Genomic DNA, 27,252 nt, shown 5'->3' with positions numbered 1-27,252 from the left:
CCCGTGGCCCTGACGCTGGCCCCTGTCCCCAGATGGGCTCTGGAGAAGCAGGTTCTGCTTCCCGCTGCGCCCCTTCATCTGCCACTACTGAGGGCACCCAGGGGTGCTGCCATGGCCGCCCCAGTCCCTGGGGACCCGCAGTGGCCCCTGTCCCTGACCCAGTAAACCAGAGGTGCCCTGAGGCTGTGTGTCCGCGTGTGCCGGGGGTCCGTGGGGAGGGGTCTGTGCCCCCCCGGCCCTGGGAGGCAGTGGGGTGCCCAACCCCATAGCAGACACTGGAGAAGCCCCAGCGGCGGGGGGCGCTGGGAGGGAGCGGCTCAGCGAGCAGAGGGGTCATCAATGTTTATTCCTCCCCAAACACGGGGTCCTCCCTGACCCTGACCCCTCTGGCACAGCAGAGCCCCCCACATCCAACAGCAAAATGGGGTGCAGCGGGTGCTGGGTGCTGGGCCGGCAGCTGGCGGGTGCGGGGCTCAGTGGGGCACCTCGGCGGGGGTCTTGGCGCCTGGGGCGGCTGCGAGGGGGGTGCCGGCAGCCCCCAGCTCCTTGGCTCGCCGCCGGCACTCGCGGGCCACCACCACGGGACTGACGAAGGCCACCAGCACCACAGCGATGAGCCCCAAGTTCACCTGGGGGGGAGGCGTCAGTGCACGGGGCCGGGGGGTGGCCCCCCCCCCCCCCCCGGGGGTGCCCCTGGCCCAGCCCCACAGCCCCCCAGGTCCCCTGTGCTAGGCGCAGGACCCCCGTTCCCCAAGGGACAGGACACCGCCCCTACCGTGGACCAGCACCCTCATCCCACCATGGACCAGGGCCAGCACCCCCATCCCTCCCCCAGGCAGGACCCCATTCCCCCATGGGGCAGGACCCCCATCCCACCATGGGGCAGGACCCCATTCCCCCATGGGGCAGCACCCCCATCCCACCATGGGGCAGGACCCCCATCTCTCCTGGGGGCAGGACCCCTTCCCCCATGGGGCAGGACCCCCATCTCTCCTGGGGGCAGCCGTGGGGCGGCCGTGGGGCAGACACTCACGTAGAAGGGGTCCCCGTGGAGCGGCCCTTGCACCAGGGCGACGCAGGGGTACTGCAGCAGGGCCACCAGCGCCGACAGCGCCATGGCCAGCCCGTACAGCTTCCCAAAGTGCTGCGGAGGGAACCTGCCCGGCCACCCACCGCGTCACCGCCGCGCCCTGACCCCCACCCCGCCACCCTGTCCCCTGCCACCCCCCCTGACCCTGCCACCATCCCCTGCCACCCCCCTGACCCCGCCACCCTGTCCCCTGCCACCCCCCTGACCCTGCCACCGTCCCCTGCCGCCCCCGCCCTGACCCTGCCGCCCTGTCCCCTGCCACCCCCACAATGACCCTGCCACCATCCCCTGCCACCACCCCCTGTCCTCCAGTGGCCTGTCCCCCGCCACCCCGTCCCCTGCCACCACCACCCTGACCCCCCGCCCCGTCCCCCGCCACGGCGGCGGCCGCAGGACTCACGCGATGGCCAGGAAGGCGGCGTTGCCCCCGTAGAGGAAGGAGCGGCTGAGCACCTGCAGCACGAAGGTGGCGAACTGGACGGGCAGCACGGGCACCGCCGCGCAGATGGAGAAGAGCACGCACTGCGTCACCGTCACCACCAGCGACAGCACGGACGCCTGCAGGTCAGCCAGCGCGCCCCGGGCTCCTGCGGGCACGGAGGGGTCAGGGCGCGGGGGGGGGACACGTCCCCACGCGCCATGGGGTCAGGGCCCCTCGGGGCCTCGTCCCCAGGCGCAGCAGTCGGGGCACGGCAGCGGCGGCGCCCGGCCGCGAGCCCCGCTGGGGGCACGGGGACGTCGGCAGCAGGGACGCTCACGGGGACCCGCGGGGCCGGGGTTGGGGGCGGGGCTGGGGCCGGTTACCCTCGGCGCGGGGGGTCTTGCCCCGCTTGTGCCGGTCGAGGATGAAGCCGTTCCATGGGGCGCAGAGCACCCCGCAGAGCTGGGTGAAGGCGAAGGCGTTGGTGTAGGTGCTCACTGCGGGGAGACGGCGTCAGGGCGGGGGCCGGGCCCCACCGGGGCGTCCCCGGGCGAGTACCCCCGACCCGGCGGCCGAGCCCTACCCAGGTGGGGGTCTCCGCGGGCCAGGTGGTCGAGGAGGGGGTTGAGGGTGCCGATGAAGAGGTAGTGGCGCAGCTGCATGACGGAGAGCCAGGCCACGTGCCAGGCGAAGAGCCTCGAGCGCACGCAGGCCCCGAAGGGCGCCCCGGGGGGGTCCCCGCCTGCGCCCGGGGGTCAGGGGCGGGGACACGCCGGGACACGCCCCAAGGCCCCGCCCCCGCCCCGCCCCCAGGCCCACCCGCTGCTGCCCCATCACGCCCACTCGCTGAGGGTCCCCTCTACACGGCCACGCCCCCTCATCTGCATAGCCACGCCCAGCCTCGGACCACACCCAGGCACAGCCCCGCCCAGCCTCCGGGCCACGCCCTCTTCATCTGCATAGTCACGCCCAGTCTCGGACCACACCCAGGCACAGCCCCACCCCAGCCCCCGGCCGCACCCTCTTCATCTGCAGAGCCACGCCCACAGCTCGCCCCTGCGGCCACGCCCACCTCACACGCCAGTCACGGACATGGCCACGCCCACCCGAGATGAGCCCAGCCCCGCCCCCGCGGACAAGCCCCGCCCCCGCGGACAAGCCCCGCCCCGGCACCTCTGGGGGCACTGGGCTCCAGGGGCGTCTCCTCGGCGCCGGCCTCCCCCGGCGGGCGCTTCTCCTCGTAGGTGCGGTACGACTGGGACCGCCCCGGGCACCGCAGCCTGCAGCACCGCCCGCCCATCACCCCCGGCACCCACCGCCCGCGGGGCGGGACCCACCAACCACCATGGGACGGGACCCACCACCACCCATGGGATGGGACCCACCACCACGCACAGGGTGGGACCCACCACCACCCACGGGATGGGACTCACCACCACCCACGGGATGGGACCCACCACCACCCACGGGGTGGGACCCACCACCACCCACGGGATGTGATCCACCACCACCCAAGGGGTGGGACCCACCACCACCCACGGGATGCGACCCACCACCACACACAGGGTGGGACCCACTAACCACCATGGGATGGGACCCACCACCACCCACGGGATGCGACCCACCACCACCCATGGGATGGGACCCACCACCACCCACGGGATGGGACCCACCACCACCCACGGGATGGGACCCACCAACCACCATGGGATGGGACCCACCACCACCCACGGGATGCGACCCACCAACCACCATGGGATGGGACCCACCACCACCCATGGGATGGGACCCACCACCACCCACGGGGTGGGACCCACCAACCACCACGGGATGGGACCCACCACCACCCACGGGACAGGCATCACCACCACCACCACCCCTGGGTCGGGACCAACCACCCACAGGACCGGCACCGCCATCATCACCACCACCCATGGCGCTGGCACCACCAACCGCCCATGGGACGGCCGCCCCACGGCCACCACCGACAGGCCGGGCCCCCCCCATGCGGCGCTGCCCGCGGGTGCAGGCAGGGCCCCTACCCGTAGCTGTAGGCGGGGGGCAGCGGGTAGGGGACGCGGGTGCGGGGCATGAGGAAGAGGGTGCGCAGCAGGTGCCAGGCGCTGCAGGCCGCCATGAAGAGGAACATGGCCCGCAGGGACAGCCCGCGCTCGTACAGCACCTGGGGACGGGGACAGGCTGCCACCGAGCCACGCCGGCCACCCGCCGCCGCCCCAGCCCGGCGCCACGGCCCTGCTCGGCCCCGGCTGCGTCCCCACACGTGGCCCCGGCGGTGGCCCAGACTGCGCTCCCTGCTGTGACCCAGCTGTGTCCCCAGCGGTGTCCCTGGCTGTGGCCCACTGGTGGCCCCTGCTGTGTCCCCACAGCTGTGTCCCCTGCTGTGCCCCCAAACATGTCCCCTGCTGTGACCCATCTGCGTCCTCCGGCTGTGTCCCCAGCTGTGACCCAACTGTCCCCAGCTCTGTCCCCAGCCCTCCCCGCCGTGCCTGTGCCAGGGACGGGCACCTGGGGGCACCCAGCACCGCCCCCGGCACCCCCCGGCATCACCACGTCCTCCCCCCCACGCCCACCTTGATGATGAGGAAGATGGCGGACGAGGAGTCGAAGGCCCCGTTGTAGAGGGTGATGATGATGGAGCGGTACTTCCCAAAGAGGTTGCCCACCTGGCACGGAGAGGCCCCCCCCCGCGCCGTCAGGGACCCCCAGCACCGGGCAGGGTGCCCCTGCCGCCGGGCGGGGGTCAGGGTGCCGGGAAAACTCACCTGCATGTTGGTGAGGATGAGGAGGATGCCACCCACCGACAGCATGGACATGGCCGGGAAGAGCAGCACCGCCAGCTCTGGGGACATGGGGGTCAGCGGGGACAAGGAGGGGTCCCCGCGGGCCCCCCCCGGGGCCGGGGCACCCGATGCCTGTGGGGTCTCACCTGGGGTGGAGAAGGCGACGAGCAGGGTCCCACCGGTGTAGAGGGAGCTGAGACATGGGGACGGCGGTGACACGTGGGGACGGGGTCCGGGCAGGCAGCTGGCACCCCCGCGCCCCAGCGCTGCCGTCGCGTCGGCACCCAGCACCCCGATACCTCACGGGTGCCTCACCGCCGCCCGGCACCCCCGCGGCCAAGGGATGTGGGGACATGGGGGGCCCCTCCGGTTATGGGGACAGTGGGGGGACAGAGGGTGTGGGAGGGGCTGGGGGCAACGGCTGCGGAGGGCTCGGGACACGCCGGGGACGTTTGGTGGCACCGGGGGACAGGTTGCAGGAGGGGCTGTCCCAAAGCTAGCGCCCTGGGCTGGCGCGGGTGCCCCCCCGACGGCGCCGGTGCCCCCCGCGCAGGCAGGGCCCCGCCTGCCCCACCCTGCCCGGCCGCCGCGATAACCACCCGCCCCGGCAACGTCCCCCGCCCAGCCTCCGCCGCCAGCACCCTAACATCGAGCCCTCGCCCCCCTGGGCACCCACGGGTGCCCCAGCCCTGCCCGCCGGCGCTGCCCCCCGCGCCCGCTCACATGGCGATGAGGCGGGCGACGGTGGTGCCGAAGCGGTCGAAGATGAAGCCCATGGGGAAGGTCATGAAGTTGTTCATGAAGGAGCCGATGGTGAAGACCAGGGAGAACTGCTCATCCTGCCGGCTGCAGTCTGCGGGGCGGCCGTCAGCGGGGACGCGGGGACACGGGGACAGCAGGGACACAGGGACAGCGGGGACACAGGGACAGCGGGGACACAGGGACAGCGGGGACACGGGCACAGGGACAGCAGGGACACGGGCACAGGGAGAGTGGAGACACAGGCACAGGGACAGTGGGGACACAGGCACAGGGATAGCGGGGACATGGGCATGGGGACAGCGGGGACACAGGCTCGGGGACAGTGGGAACACGGGCACAGGGACAGTGGGGACACGGGCACGGGGCGGGGACACGGGCACAGGGACAGCAGGGACATGGGCACGGGGACAGCGGGGACACAGGCATGGGAACACAGGCACGGGGACAGTGGGACACAGGGCACCGCAGGGCATCAGGACAGCAGGGACACGGGGTGCCACAGTGGACAGGAAAAACAGGGACCTGGGGCACCGGGACAGTGGGGACATGGGGCACCCCAGGGGACATGAACAGTGGGGACATGGGGCACTGGAATAGCTGGCACCTGGGGCACCAGGACTGCGGGGACATGGGGCACCAGAGGTCACCAGGACGGTGGGGACACAGGGCACTATAGGTCACCAAGCAGTGGGGACGTGGGGCACCGCAGGGCATGGGGACAGCGGGGACCCGGGGCACCACAGGGCACCAGGCAACGGGGACGTGGGGCACCTCGGGCCACCGGCACCACGTGGACGCAAGCACGCAGGGGACACGAGGCAGGGTGACAGCAGGGCCAGGGCCACCACAGGGATGGGGGCGGTGGCCGGCGGTGGCCGGGGACCCTACCGGGCAGCAGGGTCCGGTTGGGGCTGGGGGTGGCGGTGGGCTGGCACAGGTCCTCGAAGTAGCCCAGGTCCTTGAGGACGAAGACGAGGGAGGCCCAGCCGAAGATGACGCCGCAGAAGGCCCCGCACTCCAGCAGCCCCGAGAGGAGGGTCGCCAGGCGCTTGGCCACCCCCGCGCCGCCCCCCGCCATGTCACCGGCCTGGGGCGTCCCCGCCGCGCCTGCGGGGGGGACGAACGCTGGGACGTGACACCCCACCTGGCACCCACGTGGTGACACCCCCTGCACCCACCCGGCGCCCAGAGCGGGGGCCTCGGGGCACGCGGGTGCACGTGGCCACCCGGGCAAAGGCCGCCGTGGTCCCGGCCGTGCCCCTTGTCCCCGGCCGCTGGCACCGGTCCCCTGCGCGCGCCAGGGCACGGGCGAGGACCCTGCTGGCGGCCGGGCCTTTGCACGCGCGCACGCGTGCTCGCGCGCGTGCAGACGCACGCTTGCACGCGTGGCGGCTCCCCCCGCGCCCCGGCGCACCCCCACCCACCTGCACGAGGCCAGGCCCTCCCACCGTCACCACCGCCGCCGCTGCCACGGAGTTTGGACCCTGGCGCGGGTGTGCCCGGGGCACGCACCCGCACCGCGCACCCCCGCACCGCGCACCCCCGCACCCCCCGCCGGCACGGCCCCCCGCGCTAATCTCCCGGGAGCACCCGCGGGCCCCCCGGGGCTGCCGGCACCCAATAGTGGCTCGGTCCCCCCGTCACGCCGGGGCCCCCCCGCAGCCTTCCTTATCTCCCCGCACCAGCCCGTCCCAGGGACCTGCCACCTCCCCCGGGCGCCCGGCGTGTCCCCTGGGGGCCTGGCGCAGACCCTGGGGACACCGGCGCAGGCCCTGGGGACGCCGGCACACCCCCCTGGGGGCCCCGGCACCCCCCAGGGACCTGGCACCGTGGCTGGGAACCTGGCACGCCCCACCGGGGGCCCTGGCACAACCCTTGGGAACCTGGCACGCTCCCTGGGGACACTGTCACCCTGCCAGGCGTGCTGACGCACCCCCTGGGGCCCCAGCACATCCCCTGGGGACGCTGACATGTCCCTTGGGGACCCTGGCATGGCTCTGGGGACACTGGCACTCCTCTGGGACCCCGACGCCCCTCCCCGGGGACCCCATCATGCCCCCTGGCACGCTGCCAGGGACTGTGACGTGTCCCCTGGGGACACTGTCACCCCCTGGGGACCCCACCACTACACCGGGGACACCGTCACCCTCCCAGGGAGCTGCCACACCCAGGGGACACCAGGGCACCCCGGTCCGTCCCCGTCAACCCCTGACCCACGTGGCCGGGACCCCCTGTCCCTCGGCGTCACCAGCGCGACCCGCAGCCGGGGGCCACGAGCACCGAGGCCACGTCCCCCCTCACCATCACCCGCGTCCCCCCCGTCCCGCTCACCCGCAGACTCTCTGCGCCCGCCCGAGCCGCCCCTCAGCGCGTCCCCATGAGGCCGTGCCGCCGTCCCAAGGCCCGTGGCTCCGGCCGGTGTAATGGCCGGTAATGAGGCCTCATTACAGCGGCCGAGCGGCTAAAGATTAACCGGGCACCGGGGCCAGCTGGTGCCGCGGCCCCGGGCCGGGGGGGCTGCGCTATCTTTAGCCGCCCGGCGGGGGGGCAGCGGCCGGGGCACCCGCCGCGGGGACACCGGGGACGGTGGGGAGCCGGGGACGTCGCCTTCCCGGCGCTGCCGGTGACGCCCCGCTGCCACGGCGGGCAGCTGCCACAGGCACCCCGAGACAGCCCGGCACGGTGTCACTGCCAGGGGCACCCCGAGACACCCGCTGCGGGTGTCATTTGCCACCAAGCCACGCTGGCAAGCCTCAGCCATGCCGGTCACTGAGCCGTACTGGTGCGTCCCGGCCATACTGGTGTGTCCCAGCCATACTGGTCACTCCAAGCCGTACTGGTTACCCCAAGCCATACTGGTGCGTCCCAGCCATACTGGTCACTCCAAGCCATACTGGTCACTCCAAGCCGTACTGGTTACCCCAAGCCATACAGGTGTGTCCCAGCCATACTGGTCACTCCAAGCCGTACTGGTTACCCCAAGCCATACTGGTGTGTCCCAGACATACTGGTCACTCCAAGCCATACTGGTTACCCCAAGCCATACTGGTGTGTCCCAGCCATACTGGTCACTCCAAGCCATACTGGTTACCCCAACCCATACTGGTGTGTCCCAGCCATACTGGCCACTCCAAGCCGTACTGGTTACCCCAACCCATACTGGTGTGTCCCAGCCGTACTGGCCTCTCCTGCCCAGACTGGTGAGCCCCTCACACTGGTGAGCCCCCCCATACTGGTGAGCCCGGGGCGGGGGCCCCCGGCACCGGTGACTCCGGCCCCTCCGGCCGCGCTGGCCCTGCCGCGTGCCCCCCAGCTCACCCCGCGCCGTGGCTGGGGGGCAGGTGGGGACAGGGGAGCCCCCCGCCCGCAGCGAGGGACCCGGCGTCCCGCGGGGCGCAGGCGTCTGGGCCTCGCTCCAGCTCCTCCGGCCGCGTTCGCTTTAATAATTAATTGTAACGAAGGCCAGCGCTTTCCCGCGGGGACTGCCCGGTCCCAGGCACGCGTGGCCTCCCCGGAGGCTGCTGTGGGGCCGGGCTGCGGGTGCCCCCGAGCCCCCTCCTCACCCCGCCGCCCTCCCGCGCGGGGCGTGCGTGGGGTGCCCCGGGGCGGGCAGTGCCGGCGCCCCACGGAGCAGGGGTAGGGGCCTCGGCGTGGGGCGGGCGGGCAGCGGCGGCAGGCCGGGCCGCGAGGACTTTGCCCACGCACGTGTGGCGGGGGGGACGCACGTGGCCCCGGGGCGGGCAGCCGCCGGGCCCGGCCGTGCTAGCGCCCAGAGCCCGCCCCACGCCACGGGGGAACGGGGCACCCTGCGGGGCCCGGGGGTGGCAGGGCACGCGGCGGCTCGTCCCCGAGCGGGGAGCCCCCGGCACGGCACGGCACGGCACGGCACGGCACGGCTCGGCCCCGCACCCACGGCCCCGCAGCCCGCGGCCCCGCAGCCCCGCGCTGAGCCGGCGCCGGGGCCCGGCCCGCCCCGCACCCCCACGGCCCCCGCCCCGCCCCTGCGCCCACGCAGCCCCCCCGCCCCCGCCGCCGCGGCCGCCAGCCCGGGGGGCCGGGACCATCCGGGCCCCGCCGCTGCCGCTCGGCCCCTCCCGCCGCACCCCGGGCGCTGCTCACCCGCGGCCGCGGCCCGGCGCGGCGGGGAGGGACGGGCGCAGCTCCCCGGCCCCGGCCCGGCCGGTGCTGCCGGTGCTGCCCGGTGGGCCCCGGTGCCGCCCGGCCCTCCCCGGCGGCGGGCGGGGCGGGGCGGGGCGGGGCGGACCCGCCCCCCCGGGCGCGGCGCGGGGGACGCGGGAGGCGGCCCCGGTGGAGCGGCCGCGGGGGGTCGGCCCGTGGGTGCGGCCCGGGAGGGGCTGTCCCGGCCGAGAGCCCTCCCCGCAGCGTGCCGCGGCACTGCCCGCCCCCCGGGCCCCCACGGCGCCGTGCCCGTGCCACCCGCGGGGTGTCACCCCTCGGCCACCCCACCCCCGGGACCCCGCCTGTGCCCCCCGTCATCCCTGTGCCCCCCCAGGCCATCTCCAGGTGGGCCACCTCCTTACCTGGCGTCCCTGAGACGTTCTCCAGCTGGGGCCACCCTTGGGCCGCCCCTGGGCCACCTTTGGGCCACCCTTGAGTCACCCTTGGGCCACCCTTGGGCCGCCCTTGAGCCACCCTTGGGCCACTTTTGGGCCACCTTTGGGCGACCCTTGAGTCACCCATGGCCCACCCTTGGGCCGCCCTTGAGCCACCCTTGGGCCACTTTTGGGCCACCTTTGGGCCACCCTTGAGTCACCCTTGGGCCACCCTTGGGCTACCCTTGGGCCACCTTTGGGCCACCCTTGGGCCACCCTTGAGTTACCCTTGGGCCAACCTTGAGTCTCCCTTGGGCCACCCTTGGGCTACCCTTGGGCTACCCTTGAGTCTCCCTTGAGTCTCCCTTGGGCCACCCTTGGGCCATCCTTGGGACACCTTTGGGCCACCCTTGGGCCACCCTTGAGCCATCCCTGGGCCACCTTTGGGCCACCCTTGGGCCACCCTTGAGTTACCCTTGGGCCAACCTTGAGTCTCCCTTGGGCCACCCTTGGGCTACCCTTGGGCTACCCTTGAGTCTCCCTTGAGTCTCCCTTGGGCCACCCTTGGGCCATCCTTGGGACACCTTTGGGCCACCCCTGGGCCAACCTTGAGTCTCCCGTGGGCCACCCTTGGGCCACCCCGGGCCACCTCCAGCTGTGTCATCCCAGAGGCAGCCCCTGGCCAGGCCCCCCGGTGCCACCCGCAGCGTGCCATCCCGCCTGCTCTGCCAGGCCCCGCCCGCAGCTCCGCCCGCTCACGCCCGCTGCCGGCCCTGCCCTGGGCGTGCCGTCACCTGCCTGTCCCTGCACCCGCCCCGCCGCCTGCCTGGCCCCGTGCCCCCCTGCCTCCGCCCCGCCTGGGGCACCCACCGTCCCTCCCATCGCCCTCCCTTGGCCGCCCACGCCACGTTCGGTCCTCCGTCCGTCTGTCCTCCCGCCGCCTCATCGTCCGCCCGTCCACCCGTCGGTGCTTGCAGCCACCCGTCCTGTCCCCACCCGTCCCCACCCCTCCAGCCAGCCCTTCATCTGCTCAGCCCTCCGTCTGTCCATCACCCATCCGTCTGTCCATCACCCATCCATCTGTCCGTCACCCATCCACCCGTCTGTCCATCACCCACCCATCTGTCCATCATCCATCCGTCTGCCCGTCACCCATCCGTCTGTCCCCCTCCAACCACAACTCCACCCGACCTCGCGCCCGTTCAGCCGTCCGTCTGTCCCACCACCCTCCAGCTGCCCGTCACCCGCCCTGCCTGCGCCCTGCCAGCCCCCTGCCTTCCCGCCCTTCCCTCCACCCTTCCGTCCGTCCATCCGTCCGCCTCTCCAGCTGTCCGCCACCCGGCCGTGTCCTCCACCTCCATCCCTCCGTGGGCCCCCCCATCTCCGCCCACCCCGCCTGGCCGGTGGCATCAGGGCCCGTCCCTCTGCCCCCCGTGCCCAGGTCCCCCGCAGGCGGGTGGGCACAGGCGCCCACGGGTGGGTACGTCCAGGTCCCCCTGCGATCCCACAGGGCAGGGTGCACCCTGACCCCCGGTGCCCATGGGCTCGTGCCGGGGACGCTGGGGGCACCGGTGGGGCGGGGAGCGGATGGCGGCCCCTGAGTCAGCCCCGCGCCGCCCACGCCCCCACCCACGGGTGCCCGCCGCGCCTGCCGCGCCAGCTTGTGGTATTTCGCTCGCCGGGAGCCGCGCCGGAGACGGCGCCGCAAACACGCCGCCGGTGCCAGCTTGTGCCGCCGCAGCCCGGCGCGGCCACGCGTGCCCCGCTCCCCACCCCACGTGGGCACCAGCGTGGGGTCGGCCGCGAGGCACGCACCCCCCGCACCCCGCCGGCCGCCGGCGCGGCCCCACGCGGGGGCGGTTTGCCGCCGTCCCGGGTGGGAGCGGCAGGCTCGGCACCATGGACAGCGCCGGCTGCGGGACCGCGGACAGCGCCGCGGTCCTGCGTGGGCGTGGAGCAAGCACCGCGTCCCCGCGCCGAGTGCCCTCCCGGCGGTTCCCCGCGGGTGCCGGGCTCCCAGCCCCGCGGCACCCACCCGTGGGCAGCCCCCGCCGGGGTCCGCGGGGTCCGTGCGGGCACCACAGCCCCACGCGAGTCCCGAGCTCGTGGGAGGGAGTAAGGGAGGGAGGCAGGGAGGGAGGGACAGCACCCACTCGCCGTGACCCGCGCCCCCAGCCCCCCCCCGCGAGCCCCGCGCCCCCAGCGGGGGTCCCCCCGTGGGTCCCCCCCCTCCCCGCCGAGACACCGGCGGTCCCCCGTGGACCCCCCCGCGTGGGGCGGGGCGGGCCGGCCCGGGAAGGGTTAAGCGGCGGGGCCGGCGGCGGGGGGCGGAGCGCGGCCGCCCCGGGATAAGGCGCGGCGCGGGGCAGGGCTCAGCCCCACCGGAGCCGCGGGCAGAGCCGTGCCGAGCCCGAGCCCGAGCCCACCCGTGCCCGCAGCCCACCCGTGCCATGCCCCGGGGCGGCGGCGGCTGCGGCTGCTGCTCCCGGCGGCGCGGCGGGGGCGAAGGGGGCGAGCAGCCCCCCCGGCACCGGCCATGAGCCCCCGGGCAGCGGGCAGCGCCTGAGCGGCGGCCCCGCCATGCGGCCCCCCACGGCTCGGGACCGGCCCCAAGGTAGGCGTGGGGAGGGCGGGGGGCCACGGGCGAGCCCCGCGGCCACGGGGGAGCCCCGGGCTGCCGCCCCGGAGAGCGCGGGCCGGGCCGGGAGCGCCCCGGCGCTCGGGGGTGCCCGCGGCGGCGCGGGGCGTGGGTGCCCCGGGGCCCGTGGGGAGCCCCGTGCCGCCCCGGGGCGCGCAGCCCGGCGTGGGGGTGCCCCGCGACCCACGGGGAGCCCGGTGCCGGTCCGGCCCGACGTGCGGGTGCCCCGCGACCCCACGGGGTGCTCGCTGCAGCTCTGAGGACTCGCAGCCCGGCGTGGGGGTGCCCCGGGGCCCGTGGGGGTGCCCCGGGACCCACGGGGGTGCACACAGCCCCGGGGAGCGGGTGCAGCCCCGGCGCCTCCCGAGGTGCCCACGGGGCGCCCGGGACGCACAGCCCGGGCTGTGGGTGCCCCGCGACCCGCGGCAGCACCCTGTGCGGCACCGGGGTGCGTAGCCCGGCGTGGGGGTGTCCCGCGACCTACGGGGGGTACCCGCCGCCACCCCACGACCCCCATCCCGGCGTGGGGCTGCCCCACGCCGCACCCGCTGCACCGCGTGGGCACCTCTGGGGTGCAGAGAGTTGCGCGGGTCACCCCGCGGGTGGGTACCGCGGGCTCCGTGGGGTACCCACGAGCGGCGCGCCGGTTCCGTAGCAGGACCTGGGGGGGGGGGGGGAGGGGCGTGGGGGGGGGTTGGCACGGGAGGAAAAAAAAAAAAAAACGATGCCCGGGAACCGGTGACTTCAGCTCCCAACTGAGTCAGCCCGCGGCGAGGGGGAGTGACAGATGGGACGCGGGTGGGGGGCGCACGCCGGCACGGGGCGCCGGGGGAGGGGGGCGGCGCTGAGCAGCTGCGCCCGCCGCCTCCGTGGGTGGGTGGGGGGTGTCCCCCCCCGTGGCGCACCGGGGGAGGGGAGGGGAGGGGGGCGGTGGCCCCCCCCGGTGCACCCTCCGGTGCACCGGGGGGGCCACCGCCCCCCTCCCCTCCCCTCCCCCGGTACCGGCGCTGGGAGCGTCCCCGCATCCCCGGGCGTGGGGCCAGGCCGCCGGGTTGAATTATGGATGAAGCTCTCGGGTTGCAGCCGCGGGGTGGGGGGGGTGGGGGGGAGTGTGGGATGGACACGGGGGGGGGGGGGGGGGGAAGCGGCGGCGCTGAACACCCGGAGCGGCGGTGGCGGCGGCGGCGCGTGTCACCGGCGAGAGCGTCAGCCCGCGCCCACGCGCGCCCCGCCCCGCACGTGGCCGCGGCACGCGCGCACGTGGCGCCGCCCCGGTGTCGGGGGGCGCGCGTGGGGGGGGGGGGGGGGGGGGGGAGGGGAGGAGTGTGGACCCCCCCCCCCCCCCCCCCCCCCCGAGCGGGGAGCGTCCCGAGGGTGCGTGGCCACGTGGAGTGGGCACGGCCCCTTGGCGGGTCCCGGGGGACTGTGGCCCCATAGGGGCAGTCACAGCCCTGGGGGGTCCCAGGGGAGCGTGGCCCCGTGGGGGGGCGGGGGGGCACGGTCCCGTGGGAGTGTGGCTACGTGGGGTGGCCAGGGACCCGGGGGGGTCCCGGGGGACTGGGGTCCCCGGGGGTCCCAGGGGAACACAAGGCAATGAGGCAGTGCTGTTTGGGGTGGGCATGGTCCCATGGGGCAGCGTGGCCCTGGGGGGGACTTTGGGGAGCAGAGCCCTATGGGGCTGACATGGGCCTGGGGGGCTCCTAGGGGTGCCCAGCCCTACGGGGTGGTCGTGGCCTTGGGGTTCTCCTAGGGGACCGTGGCCATATGTCTGGTCGTGGCCCTAGGGGACCATGGCCCTATGGGTGGGCATGGGCCTGGGGGGCTCCTAGGGGACCATGGCCACGTGAGTGGGCACGGCCCTTGGGGGACTCCTGGGGGACCACGGCCATGAGGGTGGGCATGGGCCTGGGGGGCTCCTGGAGCACCATGGCCATGAGGGTGGTCATGGTCCTGAGTGGTTCCTGGGGGACCATGGCCCTATGGGGTGGGCATGGGCCTGGGGGGCTCCTAGGGGTGCCCAGTCCTACAGGGTGGGCATGGCCTTGGGGTTCTCCTAGGGGACCACGGCCATGAGGGTGGTCATGGCCCTGGGGGGTTCCTGGGGGACCACGGCCATGAGGGTGGGCACAGCCCTGGGGGCTCCTTGGGGCGCAGTTCCCAGGGTGCCCCGGGGGGCTGCCCGGGAGGACCCTGCCGGGGCGGTGGGCGCGCGGGGCCGGGCCGGGGCAGCGCCCCAGACGATGCCCCGCGCTGACGCCCCGCTGTGCCCGCAGGCGGGCGCCTGGCGGCCCTGCTGCTGGCGGCGCTGGCGTGGGTGCCCGGCGGGGCGCCCGCCTGCCCCGCGCTCTGCACCTGCTACGTCTCGCCGCCCACCGTCAGCTGCCAGGCCAACAACTTCTCCTCGGTGCCCGCGGGGCTCCCGCCCGGCGCCCGCCGCCTCTTCCTGCAGAACAACGTCATCGGGGCGCTGCGGGCGGGCACCTTCGGGCCCAGCACCGTCACCCTCTGGCTCTACTCCAACAACATCTCCTCCATCCAGCCGGGCACCTTCCGCCACCTGCCCGCCCTGGAGGAGCTCGACCTGGGTGACAACCCCCACCTCCGCGTCCTGGCCCCCGACACCTTCCACGGCCTCCGGCGCCTCCAGGCCCTGCACCTCTACCGGTGCCAGCTGGCCAGCCTGCCCAGCGCCATCTTCCGCGGCCTCCACAGCCTCCAGTACCTCTACCTGCAGGAGAACGGGCTGCTCTACCTCCAGGTCCGCCACGGCCCTGGGGCTGCCCCAGCGCAGCCGTGGGGCGCCTGTGGGGCAGGGCTCTGGGGCGCGCCCGGGGGAAGGGGGTGCCCGTGGGGCAGGGACATAGGGCAGGGTGATGGGTGACGCCCGTGGAGCCAGGATGTGGGACAAGGTGATGCTCGTGGAGCCAGTACGTGGGGCAGAGTGACAGGGGATGCTCAGGGAGCAGGGACGGGGGACAGAGCGATGGCCGTGGGGCAGTGTCGTGGGTGACACCAGCAGGGCCGGGACATGGGGGGAGGGGGCTCTTGGTGATACTCATGGGACAAGGTGTGGGGTGATGCCCGTGGAGCCGGGACAGAGGACACGGGTGACACCCGTGGAGCAGGGACACAGGGCAGGGTGGTAGGTGATACCCATGGAGCGCAGACACGGGACAGGGTGATGCTCACGGCGCAGGGGCGCAGGGAAGGGTGATGCCTGCAGGACAAGGACACGGGGCAGGGCTCTGGGTGCAGCCCATGGAGCAGGGACACGGGGCAGGGCTCCGGGTGCAGCCCATGGAGCAGGGACATGGCCGAGGGTGACGGTTGATGCCTGCAGGACAAGGACATGGGGCAGGGCTCCCGGTGCAGCCCATGGAGCAGGGACATGGGGCAGGGCGCTGCGGGACACCCGTGGGCTGGTCTCCCGGAGATGCCCATGTGCAGGGACATGGGGCAGGGCTGTGGGTGCAGCCCGTGGAGCAGGGACACGGGGCAGGGCTCCGGAGGGTGCTCATGTGCAGGGACACGGGGCAGGGCTCCGGGTGCAGCCCATGGAGCAGGGACACGGCGGAGGGTGACGGTTGATGCCTGCAGGACAAGGACACGGGGCAGGGCTCTGGGTGCAGCCCATGCGCAGGGACATGGGGCAGGGCTCCCGGTGCAGCCCGTGGAGCAGGGACGCGGGGCGGGGCGCTGCGGGACGCCCGTGGGCCGGTCTCCGGGGGGTGCCCCCGTGCAGGGACAGGGGGCAGGGCTGGGGGCTCCCCGGCGGGCCCGCGCAGCCCGTACCCACCCGCTCTCCCCCCTGCCCGCAGGACGACCTCTTTGCCGACCTGGCCAACCTGAGCCACCTCTTCCTACACGGGAACCGGGTGCGGGCGCTGTCGGAGGGCGTCTTCCGAGGCCTGCCCAGCCTGGACCGCCTGCTGCTGCACGCCAACCGCCTGGTGGCCATCCACCGCCGCGCCTTCCGGGGCCTGGCCCGCCTCACCATCCTCTACCTGTTCAACAACAGCCTGGCGGCCCTGCCCGGGGACCCGCTGGCCGCCCTGCCCGCCCTCCAGTTCCTGCGCCTCAACGCCAACCCCTGGGCCTGCGACTGCCGCGCCCGCCCGCTCTGGGCCTGGTTCCGCCGCACCCGCGTCTCCAGCTCGGCCGTGCCCTGCGCCAGCCCCCCGCACCGCCGCGGCACCGACCTGCGGCACCTGCGGGCCCGCGACTTCGACGCCTGCCCCGAGGAGGAGGAGGAGGAGGAGGGGGGGGAAGGGGAGGGGGAGGGGGACGGGGGGCGGCGGCGGGGGGAGGAGGGGGGCGACGGCGGCGGGGGCGCGGTGATGGGCACCCCCGGGCGGGCGCTGGGCCGCCCCGGCACCCTGCCGGCCGCGCCGCCCTCCGCCTTCTACCGCGACGGGCTCCCGCCCCACGACCTGCGGGGCCCGCAGCCCCGGCCGCCCCCGTCCCGCGACTCCCGCGGCCCCCCCGGGGACGCCCGCTGCCCCCGCCCGCCCTGCGCCCCCGCCGCCGCCGCCGCCGCCCCCCGCCGGCCCCGCGCCCTCCTGCCGCTCCTGGCCCTGCTCCTGCCCCGGCTCTGAGCCCCCCGGGCGGGCCCGGCTCCCCCGGGGGGGGCCCTGGGACGGCGGGGGGCGGCGGGGGGGGGAGGGGGGTCCCCCGGTCCTGCCCGGGAGAAAGCCCCGAGGGGAACCGAAGGGCGGGAAATTATTTATTAAAAATGGTCTTATTTTGGGAGAGCGGGGCCTGGCTGCTGCGGGGGGCGGGGGCCGCTGCCTTTCCAGGTCACCGCCGGCGCCTCCTGAAATATTGATGCCATCGCCGCCGCGCCCGGGCGGCCGACGGGCAGCGAGGCGCGCGCAGCTCCCCGCGGGGACGGACGGGGGACGGACAGACAGCCCCCCGCCACGCCGCACCCCGAGCCGCGGGGCGCGCGCGCACGAGCGCCCGCCGCCGTGCATCGCGCACCCGCCGCCGTGCGGCACCCGCCACCGCAGGGCCCGGTGACGCGACCGCCACCGCCCCGCCCGGCGACGCCCGTGCCGCTGGCACCCCGCACCCTTCACGGGGTGCTGGCACCGCAGGCGGCTGGCGGCGTAACGGAGCCGTGGGGCCACGGAGCCGCCGCCCACGCCGTCGCTCGCGCCCTGCGCGGCCTGACCCACTTCCCGGCAGGCACCGACGCGCAGGCTGCGCGCGCGCCGCCGGGCTGCGGACAGACAGACGCGCGGCCGCTCCCCACCCGTGGCCCGGGTCCCTTTGGGTGGGTGTCACCCCGGGGGTGTCCCTCTGCAGGTGTCCCTCACCCAGGGTCGGGGTGTCCCTGCGGGTCTGCAGGGCGTCCCTGCGCGGGCGCCCCTGTGCGGGTGTCCCTGGCCCTCTCCGACTGTCCCTGTGGGTGCGTGGGTACGTCTGTGCGGTCCGGGCTGTCCCTGCTCAGGTGTCCCTGCGGTCCCTCCCCAGGTGTCTGGATGTCCCTGCCTGGTCCTTGTCCAGGCGTGGGTGTCCCCGGGGTATCCCCGCGTGGTCCCTGCCTGGGTGTCCCCGACCAGGGCTGGGTGTCTCAGGGGTGTCCCTGCGTGCCTGTCCCTCTCCGGCTGCTCCAGGCTATGTCCCTGTGCGGGGTCTCCCCCAGCTGTCCCCCCTGGGTGTCCCTTGGCCGTCAGGCAGACAGGGAGGGGCAGAGCCCCGTCCCCACCCTGCAGGGGATTACGAGGGGCTCAGCCCGGCTCTGCCTAATCCTGGGGATTACATGGGCTGGGCCTGGCCGGGTGACGGGGGGGCACTGGGGGGTGCCCCCCTCAAGGACACGGCACGCGGCGGCCGGGGACAGCAAGGGGGGGCTCCCCCGCAGCATCCCCCGGCACTGCCGGGCTCGACGTGTACCCCAACACATCGCCACGGGGCGGATTTGGGGGGCGAGGGAAGCAAACCAGCCGGCCCAAAGCCTCCAGTTTATTGGGGTGACAGGGAGGGGGGGGCTCAGGCGGTGCCGGTGCCCTGCTGCATGCGCTTGAGGAGCTCCTCGTCCTGCAGCGACAGCTCCGTCAGCTTCTTGCCCATCCTCTCATGGACCTCCAGGTACTTGGCCACGCAGCGGTCCAGGCACACGCTCTCCCCCTTCGACAGCTCCGCGTCCTTGTAGTGGGGGGGGACGCACTTTCGGTGACACGCCTGCGTCATCCTGCGCGGCACCGGCACTGTCAGCCCCTCGACGGCCCTGCCACGCGCAACCCCGAGCCCCAGCACCCCAACACCTCCGACCCCCCCAGTGCCATTGCCATCCCCAGGCACCCCCAGAACCCCCCGACGTCCCCCATCCTCAGGCATCCCCCGTGCCCCCCCATTTCCCAGGCACCCCCCAGTGCCCCCAGCACCCCGGGGTGCCCCAGCGCCTCTGATGCCCCCCAGTGCCCCCCCCAGCCACGGGCACCCCCCGGCACCCCCAATGCCCCCCCGTCCCCAGGCACCCCCAGTGCCCGCAGCACCCTCCATGCCCCCCAGCCCCGGGCACCCCCCGGTGTCCCCCAGCATGACCCAGCGTCACCCCCATGCCCCCAGCACCCCGGGGTGCCCCAGCGCCTCTGATGCCCCCCAGTGCCCCCCCCAGCCACGGGCACCCCCCGGCACCCCCAATGCCCCCCCGTCCCCAGGCACCCCCAAGTGCCCGCAGCACCCTCCATGCCCCCCAGCCCCGGGCACCCCCCGGTGTCCCCCAGCATGACCCAGCGTCACCCCCATGCCCCCAGCACCCCCGGGTCCAAGCACCTCCCCAAAGCCTCCAGCACCCCCAGCGCCCCCCCAGCCCCGGGCACCCCCAGCCCACCCCGTCTCCCCCAGCCCCGTGCCCCCCCCCAGCGCCGCCGCTCCCCCGCTGCTCCCCCCGGCCAGCCGCACCGGTTGTACATGTCGGCCATCATGTCAACCTCCAGCTCGGCCGCCAGCTGCTGGGCCCGCAGCGGGTCCATGGCGGCCGGGCCCGGCCCGGTCCGGCTCGGCTCGGCTCGGCTCGGCCCGGCCCGGCTCGGCTCGGCTCGGCCCGGCTCGGCTCGGCTCGGCTCGGCTCGGCTCGGCTCGGTTCGGCCCGGCCCGGCTCGGCTCGGCCCGGCTCGGCTCGGCTCGGCTCGGCTCGGCCCGGCTCGGCCCGGCTCGGCTCGGCTCGGCGCGGCTCGGCCCGGCCCGGCTCGGCCCGGCTCGGCTCGGCTCGGCTCGGCTCGGCTCGGCTCGGCCCGGCTCGGCCCGGCTCGGTTCGGCTCGGCCCGGCTCGGCTCGGCCCGGCTCGGCCCGGCCCGGCACGGTTCGGCTCGGCCCGGCCCGGCTCGGCTCGGCTCGGCCCGGCTCGGCTCGGCCCGGCTCGGCCCGGCCCGGCTCGGCCCGGCTCGGCTCGGCTCGGCTCGGCGCGGCTCGGCTCGGCTCGGCCCGGCTCGGCCCGGCTCGGCTCGGCCCGGCCCGGCTCGGCTGGGCCCGGCTCGGCTCGGGACCCCGCGGCGGCTCCCGACAGGAACCACGTGGGCGCCGCGCTTCCGCCCACACGCAGAACCGCCCCGCCCCGCCCCCGACTTCAACCAATAGAAGCCAGGCGGGTGGGGGAGACAGGAGCGCGTCCCCAACCCTGATAGGGCCCCGCGGGAGGGGGCGTGGCGGCGGCGGCAGCCAAGGGGCGGAAGGGAGGCGGAAGGGGCGCGCTGTGCCCGCGGGGGCGGGGCCGGCGCCGCAGGGGGCGTGGCCGGCACGGGTCACCGCCCCCGTCAGTCCGGGGGCTCGGCGGGCTCCGCGACACCTCGGTGTCCACGCCGGGACCCGCCGCCGTGCCCGGCCTGGCCCCGTGTGACCCATGCCGCCCTGGGTGGCCGTGGCCCCGTGGCCCCCCTGTCCCCTCGTGTGTCTCTGGCCTCCCGTGTCCCCACGTGTCCTGAGAGACTGTGACCTCCGTGTCCCCATGTGTCTGTGACCCCCCGTGTCCCCTGATGTCCCCCGTGTGTGTCCCTTCATGTCCCCCGTGTGTGTGTCCCCCACGTCCCCATGTGTCTGTGACCCCCCGTGTGCCCTGATGTCCCCCGCGTGTCTGTGTCCCCCGTGTGTCTGTGACCTCCATATCCCCTGATGTCCTCTGTGTCCCCTGATGTCACTCATGTCCCCTGATGTCCCCTGTGTGTCTGTGTCCCCCACGTCCCCGTGTGTCTGCGACTCCCCACATGCCCTGATGTCCCCCGTGTCCCCTGATGTCCCCCACGTCCCTTGATGTCACTCGTGTGCCCTGATGTCCCCCGTGTGTCTGTCCCCCACATCCTCCATGTGTCTGTGACCCCCATGTCCCCTGATGTCCCCCGTGTCCCCTGATGTCCCCTGTGTCCCCTGATGTCCCCCGTGTGTCTGTGTCCCCCACGTCCCCAATGTGTCTGCAACCCCCCACGTGCCCCGATGACCCCAATGTCCCTTGCTGTCCCCTGAGTGCCCTGATGTCCCCCGTGTGCCTGTGTCCCCCACGTCCCCGTGTGTCTGTGATCCCCCGTGTCCCCTGATGTCCCCCGTGTCCTCTGATGTCCCCCACGTCCCCTGATGTCACTCGTGTGTCTATGTCCCCCACATCCCCATATGTCTCTGACGCCCCGTGTCCCCGATGTCCCCCATCTGCCCTGATGTCCCCCGTGTGTCTGTGTCTGCCACGTCCCCGTGTGCCTGCTACCCCCCATGTCCCCTGATGTCCCCCATGTCCCCTGATGTCCCCCACATCCCCTGATGTCACTCATGTCCCCTGATGTCCCCCGTGTGTCTGTCTCCCACGTACCCGTGTGTCTGTGACCCTCCACATGCCCTGATGTCCCCCGTGTCCCCTGATGTCCCCCTCACCCCCTGATGTCACTCGTGTGCCCTGATGTCCCCCATGTGTCTGTGTCCCCCACGTCCTCCATGTGTCTGTGACCCCCATGTCCCCTGATGTCCCCCATGTCCCTTGATGTCCCCCGTGTGTCTGTGTCCCCCATGTCCCTGTGTGTCTGCGACCCCCCATGTCCCCTGATGTCCCCCATGTCCCCTGATGTCCCCCATGTCCCCTGATGTCCCCCGTGTGTCTGTGTCCCCCACATCCCCATGTATCTGTGACCCTCCATGTCCCCTGATGTCCCCTGTGTCCCCTGATGTCCCCCACGTGCCCTGATGTCCCCCATGTGTCTGTGGCCCCCACGTCCCCATTTGTCTGTGATCCCCATGTCCACTGATATCCCCCGTGTCCCCTGATGTCCCTCATGTGTCTATGTCCCCCACGTCCGGGTGTGTCTGTGACACCCGTGTCCCCTGATGTCACTCGTGTGCCCTGATGTCCCCCGTGTGTCTGTCCCCCACGTCCTCCATGTGTCTGTGACCCCCATGTCCCCTGATGTCCCCCTGATGTCCCCTGATGTCCCCCGTGTATCGGTGCCCCCCAAGTCTCCATGTCCCTGCCTGGGGTATCCGTGTCCCCCCGTGTCCTCCCGGGGCCCCACGCCGCTGGCTGGCTGTCCCTGCCCCAGCCGTGTGTGTCCCCGTGTCCCCCGGGCTCCTTTGGGGCGTCCCCGATGTCCGGGTGGGAGCGTCGCCGCGTCCCCTTCCCCAGCCGTGTCCGTGGCTCTGTCCCGCGTCCCGTCCCGGCGCCTGTCCCCGTGTCCCCCCGCGCTGCCCCGCGCCCGGCCCCACGCGTGCCCCGCGCCCCGCGGGTGGGCGCTGAGTGAAGGCGGCACCTGCCCCCGCCGGGTAAAAATAGCCGCGGGCGGGCGGGGCCGGGGAGCGCAGCCGGGGCGGCGGCGGAGCGGCAGCGGCCGGAGGGTACGGGGCGAGGGGCGAGGGGCGTGGGGGGAGTCACGGCGCGGCGCGGGGGTCGGGAGGCGGAACAGGAGAGGCCGGGGGGGGTGGGGGTCGGGGGCGGCTGCCGGGTCGGGGGGGGAATTGGGGGGTGGGGATGGGGTTTGAGGGGTGGGGAGGGGGAGTGGGGGGGGAGATGGGGAATAGGGGGTCGGAATGGGACATGGGGGGCCGGGGGGGGAATAATGGGGGCCGGGAGAGGGGATGGGGGCGGAGGGATGGGACACGGGGAGGGCTGAGAGGCAGAATGGGGAGGGGGGCATGGGGGCGGGCGGGGGGGATGGGGGGGGGGGAGGCGGAATGGGGGGTCGGGATGGGGACATGGGGGCCCAGGATGGGGGTGAGGGGGGATAGGAAGGGGTATGGGGGTGCCGGGATGGGACACGGGGGGTTGCGACGGGACATGGAGAGGGACTGGGATGGGGCGAGGGGGGCAGGAGGGGAATGGGGGGCTTGGTATAGGGCATGGGGGGGCTGGAGGAGGGGGGGGGGGCGGGCTGGGGTCTTGCGGTATCGGGATGGGGCATGAGGGCTGGGCAGGGGCAACGGGGGTGCCGGGGGGGGAATGGGGGCGCCAGGGCTGGGGGGGGGTCATGGGCACAGGGGGCAGGGTGGGGGGTAGCTGGGCTGGGGGGCTATGGGGGACATGGGCAAGCTGCGGGGGGCACCGGGGGACACCCCAGTGACAGCCTTGTGCCCCTGCAGCAGTGACCGCAGCAGCATGGAGCCCCAGGGAGACACCGACACCCCCACCCTGGACACCCCCACCTCGGACACCCCCACCCCGGGCACCCCCCCCCCCGGCACCCCCCAGCACCCCCCCGCAGGGCCGGGGGGCGGGGGCGTGGAGGAGGGCAGCGGGGAAGCGGCAGCCCAGCATGGCGGGAGGGACCCCCGGGCAGCGGGGGGTGACGGGGGTGGCGGCCAGGGGGCAGGGGCAGCAGGGGACACGGGGGGTGACACCAGGGCAGCAGGGGACGCAGGGGGCGATGCTAAGGCAGAGGTGGCCGAGGGTGCGGGGGACGATGCCAGAGGGGCAGGGGACGCGGGGGGTGTCACCAAGGAGGCTCAGGACACGGGGGGTGACACCAAGGGAGCAGGGGGTGCGGGGGGTGAGGACAAGGGCGCAGGGGACGCGGGGGGCGATGCTAAGGCAGAGGTGGCCGAGGGTGCGGGGGACGATGCCAGGGGGGCAGGGGACACGGGGGGTGTCACCAAGGAGGCTCAGGACACGGGGGGTGACACCAGGGGAGCAGGGGACGCGGGGGGTGTCACCACGGAGGCTCAGGACACGGGGGGTGACACCAGGGGAGCAGGGGAGGCGGGGGGTGTCACCAAGGAGGCTCAGGACACGGGGGGTGACACCAGGGGAGCAGGGGAGGCGGGGGGTGTCACCACGGAGGCTCAGGACACGGGGGGTGACACCAGGGGAGCAGGGGAGGCGGGGGGTGTCACCACGGAGGCTCAGGACACGGGGGGTGACACCAGGGGAGCAGGGGAGGCGGGGGGCGATGCCCGGGCAGAAGCGCCGAAGGGTGCCGGGGGCGGTGCCGGCGCTGCCGAGGGGGCTGGGGGTGATGCCGGGAGCGGTGCCGGGGCAGAGGCGGGCGGGGGGGCCGCAGAGGGGCCGCGGGAGGAGGCTGGGCCGGGGCCGGCAGCAGCGGGCAGCACCCGGGGCCGGCAGGTGAGGGGGGGCACGGGGGGGCAGGGGTGGCAGTGCCAGGGACATTGGGGGGGCGGGGTGGGGGGCAGGTGTGACGGGGTGGGGACAGGGGTGGCAGTGCCAGGGGCAGGGTGATGGTACCCACGCGGGCAGGGACAGGGACAGGGGTGGCAGTGCCAAGGAGTGGGTGACAGTGCCAGGGAAAGGGTGACAGTGCCGGGGCAGGGGTGACATTGCCAGAGGCAGGGTGGCAGTGCCAAGGAGTGGGTGGCAGTGCCAGGGGCAGGGTGGCAGTGCCCGTGCTGGCAGTGCCAGGGGAAGGGTGGCAGTGCCAAGGAGTGGGTGACAGTGCCAGGGAAAGGGTGACAGTGCCAGGGGTGGAGGTGGAAGTGCCAGGGGCAGGGTGGCAGTGCCAGGGGCAGGGTGACAGTGCCAGGGGCAGGGTGGCAGTGCCGGTGCTGGCAGTGCCACCCCGGCTGTGCCCGCAGGACCCCACCTGGCTGCAGGACGAGGAGGATGAGCTGTGGCCCGAGTTCCCCCCCTGCTCGTCCCCAGGGGGGGCCACCAGCCCCACATCCCCCCTGTCCCCCACGTCCCCCGCGTCCCCCACGTCCCCCACGTCCCCGGCGTCCCCCACGTCCCCCCCAGGTAAGGGCTGCGCTGGGCAGCGCGGGCAGGGCCCTGCGATGGCACCGGCGTCCCCTGGGGTCACCACTGCCCCGCGGCGTCCCCCCCGCCGCGAGGTCCCCTATAGATCCCCCCACGTCCCTTCCCGCGGGGGAGGACCTCCAGCCCCGACGGAGCCCCGGGGATGTCCCCCCATTTGGGACCCCGCCGGTGCCCGGAGGGGACGCGGGTACCCCCCCCGCCCGCCGACCCCTCCTCTCTCCCTTGCAGCCGGCACCACCGAGGGCTCGGGGGGCAGCGAGCGGTGAGTGTGGGCGGGGGGCACGGCCCCACGGCTGCCAGCACGGGGGCTGCCCCATGGCTCTGCCCCACTGCGGGCACCCACGGCCCCATGCCGCAGCCCGGCACCCCCCAGCCCTGCATCCGCACGGGTGGCACCCCCAGCCCCACGCTCACGGCCGGCCCACCCGTGTGCGTCCGTGGCGGCACCCACGGCGCTGGCCTCACCCCCCCCCCCCCCCCCCCCCGCGGGGCCTCCCGTGTGCCCGCAGGGGTGCGCCGCCGGCGGGGCCGCGGGGCCGGGCGTCCCCCGGGGCGGCGGGGCTGAGGCCGCGACCGGAGGGGGCCGGGGGGCGGCCGCGGGCGAGTGCGCGGGCCCAGGGCCGCAGCGCCATCCTGGAGAAGTTCGGAGGGTGAGCGGGGCCTGGCCCCACGGGGGCACGGGGGCACGGGCCGTGGGGCAGGGGGCACGGGGCAGCGGGGTGTTGGGGGCCGTGGGGTATTGGGGTGCTGGGGGCCGTGGGGCCGTGGGGCAGCGGGGTATTGGGGGGCCGTGGGGTATTGGGGGCCGTGGGGTATTGGGGTGCTGGGGGCCGTGGGGCGGTATTGGGGGACACGGGGCCGTGGGGGGCCGGAGGGGGGGGGGGCGGGCAGGGCCACTGGCCAATGGGGAGCCCCTGGGGCGGACGCCATGGGGGAAATGGGCCAACGGCGAACACCGCGGCAAGGATGAGCCAATGGGGAGGCCGCCGGGGCAGAGATGGACCAATGGGGATGACCCCGGGAGCAGGAACTGGCCAATGGGGGGGGGAGTCCCGCTGGGGCAGACAGTGGCCAATGGGGAACCAGCGCGGGGGTCGGGCCCAGGGGGCAGCGAGGGCCGGGGGGCGCCCACGGGTGGGGGTGCCCAGGGGTGGGGGCGCCCAGGGGTGGGGGCGCCCAGGGGTGGGGGTGCCCAGGGGTGGGTGCCCACAGCGCCCGGCGTGGCCCGCAGGGCGGCCACGGGGCCGGCCCCGCACCTGAGGCGGGCGGGGGGCGCGGCCTCGGTGAAGGCCATGCTGCTGGAGTGGTGCCGCGCCCGGACCCGCGGCTACCAGGTGAGGCGGGGGCAACGCCGTGGGGCGGCCGTGGGGCGGCCGCGGGGCCGCCTGACCCCCGCCCACCCGCGGCAGCACGTGGACGTGCAGAACTTCTCGGGGAGCTGGGGCAGCGGCCTGGCCTTCTGCGCCCTCCTCCACAGCTTCTTCCCCGACGCCTTCGACTACGGCGGCCTGGAGCCCGGCGCCCGCCGGCACAACTTCGCCCTGGCCTTCGCCACCGCCGAGTGAGAGCGGCCCCGGCCCCGGCCCCGGCCCCGGCCCCGGCCCCGGCCCCGGCCCCATCCCCGGCCCCGGCCCCGGCCCCATCCCCATCCCCATCCCCGACCCCATCCCCATCCCCATCCCCGGTCCCGGCCCCATCCCCATCCCCATGCCCGGCCCCGGGTGACGGCCGTGTCCCCGCAGGGAGCGGGCGGGCTGCGCCCCGCTGCTGGAGGTGGAGGACATGGTGCGGCTGCCGGTGCCCGACGCCAAGTGCGTGTACACCTACGTGCAGGAGCTGTACCGCTGCCTGGTGGCCCGGGGGCTGGTGAAGACCAAGAAGCGCTGAGCCCCCCCGCGGCTCCCCCGCCCCGCCCCGCCCGGGCAGTAAAGGCTTGCGGTGCCGGGCCGCGGCGGCCTCGTCTGTCACGGGGGAGGGGGGGCAACGGGGACGCGGGGACCGAGCGGCGCCCGGGGCACTGGCGCGGGCTGGCACCGCGGGGACGCGGCCCCGGCGCCGCCGCGTCCCGGTGAGGCGGCAGGGAGCGGGAGCGGGAACGGGAACGGAGCCAGTTTATTCCCGAACCACGACGTGGAGGCACCGACGGCCGCGCCGGGCGGGTGGCCCTGCCGGCTGCCGCGACCCCCCCGCCGTGCCGGGCCCCGCGCCCGGTGCCAGCGCCGAGGGGGGGCGGGGGGACGCCAGGGCCAGCCCCGGCGGGGCGCCCAGAGGGAGGGGACGCCGGGGGCCCCCGGGTGCGGGGCTCAGGGGCCGGGGGGGTCGGGCGGGCGCCTCTCGGCGTGGAGCCGGGTGTGTTCCTCCGCCCGGCGCTGGAAAAGCTGGGGCTGCTCCCGGAGCTCCCGGGCCAGCTCCGGCCGCAGCACCCGCTGGGGGTCCGGGCTGTCAGCAGCAGCAGCAGGTCCTGCAGCACTGCGGGCACCGGGGGGTCAGGGCGGGCACCCCCTCCCGCCGAGCCCCCGTCCCCGTACCCCCGCCCCCGTCCCCGAGCGCCCACCTTGGATGGCGCGGGTGGTGGGCACCCAGTGCTGGGCGGAGGTGAGGGGCTGGCAGACGCGGCCGTGGACGTCCACGGCGGGGTGGTAGATGCTGGTGCGGAGCGTGGCGCGGGGGGGGGGCCAGCGGGTGCCGCGGGGAGAAGGTCAGCTCGAAGCGGAAGGCGCCCGCGTTGTACGGGGGTTGTTCTGCCGGGGGGGGGGTGAGGGGGGGGCACCTCAGACCCCCCGCCGCAGCATCCGTCGGGGGCCCC

The 27,252-nt window shown here is 75.1% G+C and overlaps 5 protein-coding genes across 7 annotated transcripts; 2 read left to right on the top strand and 3 right to left on the bottom strand.

Moving 5' to 3' along the window:
• Positions 1-334: 334 nt before the first annotated feature.
• Positions 335-9,409, bottom strand: SLC43A3 (solute carrier family 43 member 3). 3 transcript variants are annotated; one of them, XM_075501684.1, is made up of 13 exons: positions 9,194-9,409; positions 5,963-6,181; positions 5,036-5,165; positions 4,459-4,505; positions 4,295-4,371; positions 4,103-4,195; positions 3,554-3,693; positions 2,685-2,791; positions 2,095-2,253; positions 1,895-2,008; positions 1,491-1,677; positions 1,034-1,157; positions 335-629 (listed from the first exon to the last, which is right to left on the bottom strand). In XM_075501684.1, the coding sequence occupies exons 2-13, from the start codon at positions 6,150-6,152 to the stop codon at positions 474-476; spliced, it is 1,524 nt and encodes a 507-aa protein (XP_075357799.1). In that variant the 5' UTR covers positions 6,153-6,181; positions 9,194-9,409; the 3' UTR covers positions 335-473. The 3 variants fall into 3 exon arrangements, with proteins under 3 accessions (XP_075357799.1, XP_075357798.1, XP_075357800.1); XM_075501683.1 differs by lacking the exon at positions 9,194-9,409 and adding an exon at positions 6,499-6,616; XM_075501685.1 differs by lacking the exons at positions 2,095-2,253; positions 9,194-9,409 and adding an exon at positions 6,499-6,616.
• A 2,628-nt stretch (positions 9,410-12,037) lies between these two features.
• Positions 12,038-16,860, top strand: RTN4RL2 (reticulon 4 receptor like 2). Its single transcript, XM_075501686.1, has 3 exons — positions 12,038-12,241; positions 14,539-15,023; positions 16,084-16,860. Exons 1-3 carry the CDS (start codon positions 12,208-12,210, stop codon positions 16,858-16,860), a joined length of 1,296 nt encoding a protein of 431 aa, XP_075357801.1. The 5' UTR covers positions 12,038-12,207.
• Positions 16,861-18,218: 1,358 nt separating this feature from the next.
• On the bottom strand, positions 18,219-19,384 carry TIMM10 (translocase of inner mitochondrial membrane 10). The gene is made up of 2 exons (XM_075501673.1): positions 19,175-19,384; positions 18,219-18,461 (listed from the first exon to the last, which is right to left on the bottom strand). The coding sequence occupies exons 1-2, from the start codon at positions 19,243-19,245 to the stop codon at positions 18,260-18,262; spliced, it is 273 nt and encodes a 90-aa protein (XP_075357788.1). The 5' UTR covers positions 19,246-19,384; the 3' UTR covers positions 18,219-18,259.
• A 5,411-nt stretch (positions 19,385-24,795) lies between these two features.
• On the top strand, positions 24,796-26,411 carry SMTNL1 (smoothelin like 1). The gene is made up of 5 exons (XM_075501382.1): positions 24,796-24,875; positions 24,956-25,096; positions 25,678-25,780; positions 25,856-26,007; positions 26,189-26,411. Exons 1-5 carry the CDS (start codon positions 24,796-24,798, stop codon positions 26,331-26,333), a joined length of 621 nt encoding a protein of 206 aa, XP_075357497.1. The 3' UTR covers positions 26,334-26,411.
• Positions 26,412-26,559: 148 nt separating this feature from the next.
• On the bottom strand, positions 26,560-27,187 carry LOC142409631 (ubiquitin-conjugating enzyme E2 L5-like; the record flags this gene model as incomplete). The annotated part of the gene is given in 4 exon segments (XM_075501381.1): positions 26,560-26,892; positions 26,895-26,915; positions 27,001-27,118; positions 27,120-27,187. Coding segments are annotated over 4 exon segments (350 nt in total), but the record flags the coding sequence as incomplete, so codon positions are not given.
• Between the last annotated feature and the right edge of the window lie 65 nt (positions 27,188-27,252).

Source organism: Mycteria americana, chromosome 5 (assembly GCF_035582795.1).
Source record: "Mycteria americana isolate JAX WOST 10 ecotype Jacksonville Zoo and Gardens chromosome 5, USCA_MyAme_1.0, whole genome shotgun sequence".
In the NCBI taxonomy this organism is placed as follows: domain Eukaryota; kingdom Metazoa; phylum Chordata; class Aves; order Ciconiiformes; family Ciconiidae; genus Mycteria; species Mycteria americana.
The sequence above is the reverse complement of the archived record's forward strand: the minus strand, read 5'-3'. Positions and strand labels throughout refer to the sequence as shown.

What these genes read in the sequence shown, in the direction of transcription:
- SLC43A3 (XM_075501684.1), bottom strand. Translation starts at nt 6,152, where the DNA reads ATGGCGGGGGGCGGCGCGGGGGTGGCCAAGCGCCTGGCGACCCTCCTC. An exon ending in GGAGCCCAGTGCCCCCAGAG is followed by an intron (nt 2,254 to 2,684) that starts GTGCCGGGGCGG and finishes CCCCGGGCGCAG; the next exon opens with GCGGGGACCCCCCCGGGGCG. An exon ending in TCCACGGGGACCCCTTCTAC is followed by an intron (nt 630 to 1,033) that starts GTGAGTGTCTGC and finishes CCTCCCCCCCAG; the next exon opens with GTGAACTTGGGGCTCATCGC.
- RTN4RL2 (XM_075501686.1), top strand. Translation starts at nt 12,208, where the DNA reads ATGCGGCCCCCCACGGCTCGGGACCGGCCCCAAG. An exon ending in GGCTCGGGACCGGCCCCAAG is followed by an intron (nt 12,242 to 14,538) that starts GTAGGCGTGGGG and finishes CTGTGCCCGCAG; the next exon opens with GCGGGCGCCTGGCGGCCCTG. An exon ending in ACGGGCTGCTCTACCTCCAG is followed by an intron (nt 15,024 to 16,083) that starts GTCCGCCACGGC and finishes CCCTGCCCGCAG; the next exon opens with GACGACCTCTTTGCCGACCT.
- TIMM10 (XM_075501673.1), bottom strand. Translation starts at nt 19,245, where the DNA reads ATGGACCCGCTGCGGGCCCAGCAGCTGGCGGCCGAGCTGGAGGTTGAC. An exon ending in ATGGCCGACATGTACAACCG is followed by an intron (nt 18,462 to 19,174) that starts GTGCGGCTGGCC and finishes GGTGCCGCGCAG; the next exon opens with GATGACGCAGGCGTGTCACC.
- SMTNL1 (XM_075501382.1), top strand. Translation starts at nt 24,796, where the DNA reads ATGCCGCAGCCCGGCACCCCCCAGCCCTGCATCCGCACGGGTGGCACC. An exon ending in CTCACGGCCGGCCCACCCGT is followed by an intron (nt 24,876 to 24,955) that starts GTGCGTCCGTGG and finishes GTGTGCCCGCAG; the next exon opens with GGGTGCGCCGCCGGCGGGGC. An exon ending in CCCGGACCCGCGGCTACCAG is followed by an intron (nt 25,781 to 25,855) that starts GTGAGGCGGGGG and finishes CACCCGCGGCAG; the next exon opens with CACGTGGACGTGCAGAACTT.